This window comes from Epinephelus fuscoguttatus, linkage group LG7 (genome assembly GCF_011397635.1).
Source record: "Epinephelus fuscoguttatus linkage group LG7, E.fuscoguttatus.final_Chr_v1".
Classification (NCBI taxonomy): Eukaryota; Metazoa; Chordata; class Actinopteri; order Perciformes; family Serranidae; genus Epinephelus; species Epinephelus fuscoguttatus.
This window is the reverse complement of record NC_064758.1, coordinates 12,775,440-12,781,439: the sequence shown is the minus strand read 5'-3', so window position 1 is coordinate 12,781,439 and position 6,000 is coordinate 12,775,440. Positions and strand designations below refer to the sequence as shown.

The 6,000-nt window shown below is 38.3% G+C and overlaps 1 protein-coding gene across 1 annotated transcript in view; it reads right to left on the bottom strand.

The window, feature by feature from the left end:
- Window positions 1-252: 252 nt before the first annotated feature.
- Window positions 253-6,000, bottom strand: part of LOC125891461 (LHFPL tetraspan subfamily member 4 protein-like) — a 42,232-nt gene continuing 36,484 nt past the window's right edge. The window contains exons 3-4 of the mRNA XM_049580771.1: window positions 3,838-3,854; window positions 253-558 (exon numbers count right to left, since the gene is read on the bottom strand). Of these exons, the coding sequence (XP_049436728.1) occupies window positions 505-558; window positions 3,838-3,854 (71 nt within the window). The 3' untranslated portion in view covers window positions 253-504. The remainder of the gene's footprint in view (window positions 559-3,837; window positions 3,855-6,000) is intronic.

Below are 6,000 nucleotides of genomic sequence, written 5' to 3'. Positions count from 1 at the left end.
GACTTGCTGTTGTATTGCGAGTCTCGACTCTGTCATTGTACCAGGAGTATCGATAATCTGCTTTCCGAAGCTATGAATGCACACAACACACAAACTCAAAGTCATTAAATAGCAAGGTTTGAAATAAATCATCGTGAAATCATAGATGGAATTTATGGTTCTTCATCTTAAGGATTGAGTTTCACACACAAATCAAGACTTTAAATACAGTAAATCTTTTTTTTTTCATCATAAAGGTATTCGTTGAGAAAGTCGAGTGTTAAATGCACTGTACAACCTTGTATACTTTTTTTTTTCAAAATATAGTTTATCCCAGTGTGTTTTGTTGTTTTTTTTTATCTTACAGAATCCTGTACACTTGGTGTCTGCATTAAGATTGGATGATATCCTGATCATTGGAGAGAAGAGAAGAAGAGAGCAGAGGGGGAGAAGAGAGGAGAGGAAAGGAAACAGACAGAGAAGAGAAGAGAAGAGGAGAGAAGTTGTCCAGTGCCATTGTTGCCCTCAGTGAAGACGCTGCACTCCGTACCTTGGCTCTCTTCTGTCCCGCACCTCAATCTGAAGAAAAAAACACAGGGGATTCTTATTATACTGATCTAGAGACTCAGAAATGAAACATCATGAATGAACATATAGGTAAGACTTACAGGAAAAATCCACCAATGTTACACATTATAGGGCTGTACTACTCAGTGAAAACAGCAATATAAGGTTTTCTGTGGCTCTCGTCTCAGAAAATATCCCAAGTGATGTCATCCTGACATTACAAGGGTTATCTTAGCTGTAGGATCTGGTGTATTTGGAACATGACCTACACTACAGACTATCTCAACCTTTAGTGCATCACTTTTGACCTTTCTTCTTTAATTATGTGTCTTGCAAGTCCCTCAAAAGGAAATGTAATAGTTAATCTATGAAGCAGTGGCTCCAAAAGTGACCCAACAGCACCCTGAGGGGCCTTGAGGATAGGTGAAGGTTGCCACAAGATTTGTTTCAGTTTTTTCCACTGTACATCTTAATGACATTTAATCTCATCTAACAACATGGTGATATTTACATTCACAAACTTTTAATATTACATTTTCATACATTTAAAAAAGAAAGAAATAGGCCACATCAAAATCATGATATAGAAAATGCTGGGTAACATATGATTATGGTGCAGCTAGGACGTGGTGGTTAGCCATTGTTAAGATCATCCCTTTTGTGTTGAGAAGTGGTGGTGACATAAGGGTTGGTTCAGATGAAAAATGGGATCTTAGGCAATGTAATGGGTGGTATAACCATGAGGTCAGAGTACATAATTACAGTGGGTCTAGAACATTTTTGCATAACAGAGCATCAAAGGGGCAAAGCCTAGGCTACTACCAAAAGTCTAAGCTAGATTTTAACATTGGTGGGGACACATAGGCAGTAAGAGGTCTGGGGATCCTCCATGATTTTGACAATAAAAACTTCATTTCCTGCATTCAGGTGAATTTTAATGCACTGTGTTCAGCATGTTTTCGTTTGGGAAAGTAACCTTTTTAGACATGCATGTGACACCTTTTTAAGTCGGTGACACATTAATTCATTTTAATTAATTTATAAACCACTGGGACTGGTTGCACGAAACACCTTATTTTTTTCTCCCTAAGTATGACACTTAAGGCTTAATTTCACCTTAGCTGAGGGACTTACACAGTTGCACAGAATCCCTGAAAAGGTTTCCTTAGTTAATAGAAAAAAGTTAACTCAGTTATGGTGTTGAAAGAGGGTTTTTTTTTTTTTAGTTTCCATGGAGACTGTTTGTTTGCCTGGACTCAGGCTTGTGATGCCTGGTATCATCTCACAAATTTGGCTTATAGTTATGGCAGAAGAAAAGAAGACAAGAATACCATACTGGTCAGAGAAGTACAGGATTATACTTCTGGAGGAATACAATCATAGAAAGCACAGACCACAAAGTAAATTTGATCCAAATACCAGAAAAAAAAGAAAACAATTGTAGGAAGAAATTACAACAAACATTAATTTTGTCAAATCTATACTGTAAACTCAAAAGCATATCCACCTGGTTCTCCTGGTTACAGAACACTCTTCTTCACATTTATCACCATAAACTCCGTCATGCTGCAGTTAAGATGGAATCAGAGGTACCTTAAGTTTTTTTTTAATTCTGCCGTGGTTGCTCAGGTCTTTGTGCAACGGTCTAGGGAATCCTTAAATATATCACCAAGACAAGGAGAAAAGCATATACACTCAAGTGAACACTTCAAGGAAACCTTAAAGAGAAGACTTAAGAGTGTTTTGTGCAACTGATTTTATCTTGAGGAAACCTTAAATGAGACTTAAAAGCAAATCTTAACTTAAGGTGTTTTGTGCAACCAGCCCCTAGATTTTAATAATAGCTCATATGTGTTGTCATGTTCACAGTGAGAGAATGAAAAGCACATTTGTTGCTTCTACATTTACAGTGGATTATATGTTTTCTTATTATGCAAATAAACCTTTCTAGAAGGGTCCCCATTTGTTGGTTACCATTTAATGATGAAAGCTATTTTTTTGAGAATTTTAGCAAATTATGCTTTTGATAACGATGAGGCCAAAAAAACATTTCAAAACTGATGGGGACGTGTGCCCAGTGTAAATGACATTTACACTGGTTGTTATAGTAACACAATGTGCTAAGTCCAACTGTGCTGAAAACTTTTTTTTTTGTAGATAGTGTAAGCTGGCTTTTTTTTCACCTCATTTGCACGAATAACTATGAAATACAACAATGCCAGGCAGGTTTCAGAGACAATGGTAGACAAAACAAAGACACTGAATACTTCAGGCTGTTGTCATGCACTGTTCATACATATATCTAAGAAAAGTTATGCACCAGAACTCGTATAGTTCACTAGTCATGAGCCAGTAATTTGCATATAACCCATGTAATTGTGAAAACTACAATAAATGCGCTGATAGGATTAAAGAAGGAAGCAGTATGAGGAGCCTAAGTCCACATGAGGGGGTAGTTTATTGTGGTAGATGGGTCAAACGACATAGGATTCTCCCCCCCAGGAAACTGGTGTTTGTGTCCTGTGTGATACCAATTTAACTTTGAGTTATTTCAAGGTATGTTGTCACCATGTTTCCTTGCCTAAACCTAACCTTCCTAACTCATAGTATGTAAATTTAAGTACGTAACATGGCTACACCAGTCGATGATTCTTTTCCTACACCTAACCTACACAACTTTACATTAAGAATGTAACTTTAAGTTAAGTAAGTAAAGTGACGACACCATTCTTTTGGCGCTAATTCTTAAGACATCATATGAACTGTTGTATGAGGATATGTTGAATACTTTAACTGACTGGTATAGACGAAAAATAGAATTCATGCATAAAGTCATTTGTGGGTGTTTATTTTATTTTTATTTTGTAAAACTTAAACTAAATTTAATTTTAAACTGAGAGAAATAAATGTAATTTTAATTAATCTTAATTTTGATTTAATGTTTAGTTTTAATTCATTATTTATCTGCACAGCAATGTAAAACATCTAACTCTGAGTAAGCCTTAATTATTTCATAACTGATTATAGATCATTACATCATATGTTAATTATGCGGGGTGCATATGGATGCCATAAAAAGAATAAATCACAGATATTACTGTCTCTCAGCAATAAATGACCATCCAGTCGGCTGGGTTCACAATCTGTGGGACTGTTGATGAATACCAGCAGGACACCCTCCTTGACCACCACTTTGCTTGGTGAAAAGTTAATGAAGCTTCACACAGGCACATGTGAATGTTTTCCTCAAATATAATGCACACGAAAAGTATAAAGGAAAAGTCAACTTACCCTTGACACAGCAAAATCTGCAAGGACAAAAGAGAACAAAAGTGTTGGCATAGACACAATGAAGCAAGAGCAGAAAAAGTGCATATTTGTGTAAAACAGGAATCTGCTTATGTAAGTATAAGTTAAGCATTTAGGTCATCACTTAGTGGTGAAAAAGAACATTCATATCTGACCTATGTCCAGCCAAAGTCCACATAATTCAGTCATTTCATTTCTTTTTCACAGGTGATTTATTTTTTCATGACAACATATGTAGAAATCCAGTAAACTTTCTTACTGATCTAATCCTGAGTTACTTTTCCCCTTTGTTACTTACATGAGCAACACATGCTTTCATGCAATGTCCATAGGGTGTCACACAGTTTTGTTTTATCCGTTAATATAAAGAAGCTAAAGGGACATTCATTTCTATGACAGAAACGTGAGCAAAGCATTAGGTGCATTAAATGTGTAAAATCGCTGAGACTATCAATGAGGTTAATCAGATAAGAACAGAAAGACACGCCCCCGCTCTGGAATATCTCCAGTTACCATGGAAACCATCATGGAGATAGACCGTCGGAGAACCGAGACATCTTATGTCACTTTTCTCTCTCTCTTTATCTCCCCGTCTCTTCCTCACACTCCTCCTCTCTCCTTTACTCCATCCCGCTCTCTATCTGTCTGTATATCTCTCAGTCTACTATGTCTTATGTCACACATCTCTCTCTATCTCTTTCACCCTCGCTCTGTTTCTCTTTGTGTTGTTGCACATTGAGCTCATGGAGTCAAATCAAACATAAACCTTATGTAAGGAGACTTTTTATTGTTTTGCATTGTCTCTTGCCCCTCCACTACCTTCTTCTTCCATCCCTTTCCTCCTCTCCCTCTCTTTTCATACGGCTGAAACAATTGCAATTCAAGTGTCCTGATGCAACATCATGCAAACTGTCAGAAACCCTCTGGAGGACGTTCTCCCACTCTTGAATACAGCACTGCAAGCAATTTGGCTGGAGTTACTGAGGTCAGGTTGGAGTGGAGTCATTTTTCAACTGGGCAAATCTTGTTCATGTTAATGGCCTCACAGTTAAAGCCTAAAAATAAAAGCTGGAGGAAGGTTGACTGTCTAATCTACCTTTAGGGACATTGTGTTACTGTATAACACACTGTGCTCTCCTGTTTTATTTTCTGTTTCATTTATATTCTTATTCAGGTTTATGATTATGTGTTTTTACAGACTATGAATTGGGTAAAAGCAGCTCATAGATAGTAGTGCAAAAAGTTGTTATCTTTTGATTGATCATATTAGATCTATTCTTTCAGTTTCATCATATATCCATCAGAACAACAACAACAGCCATGAAAAGTGACATCCAGGCTTTCTGTGCAGGGGGCTGTGAGTGATACTCTGTATCTCAAGAGTTTGGAAGGTGGTGTCTTTAGAGCCGTAAAAAGTGTTGTTGTGTGCTCTAGTATCATGAGTTCTTTCTAATTAAAGCCATAGTTGGTAATCCTGTTCAGAAACACTTCTTGTTATACTGGGTGAAATGGTCCTTCCATCCTGAGAGTAGTCAATACATAATGTGTTCAGAAAAAGGAACGAAAAAAATCCTGTGGCAGCTGCAGGCCTGTAAAAACTCTGACCAATCCCTGCCATTCGGTGCGAATGGAAAGAACCAATCTGATGCCTTCATGTCTCGTCCTGCCCGAGCCCATCTCCGTCCCTCCCTCCCTCCTCCCTGCATGCACTCATCACATGTCACCGTTGCCAGAAATATTCAGCACACTCCTCAGCAGTAATACCGAGTTAGCAGGAGTTTGCTGCACAATGGCAGAGAAAATGCAGCCAAAAGTACCACTTCCAGGGTTACTTGTAACAGCTCGCCCCGCTAAACAGGCTGAGAAAGGAAAGTCGGAGGCAGAAAAGGCTGCGACGACAAAGGCTTTGGATAAAGTGAGAGGACAAACCAGACATCAACAGCAGTCCAGCTTTTGAACGGTGGAGACAACTGAGGTAGCTGAAGGGCCTGAAAAGTGATGCGGAGGTTGCTGTCTTTCTGTTGGACAGGTAATTATTTGTTTGCTTTGGGGGGATTTGTTATTTTTACTCGGCTCTCTGCTCTGCTGACTGCAGGATGCGCGTTCAGGCATGTCTGGGCTGTGGCTTTGGACGGAGCACTGACA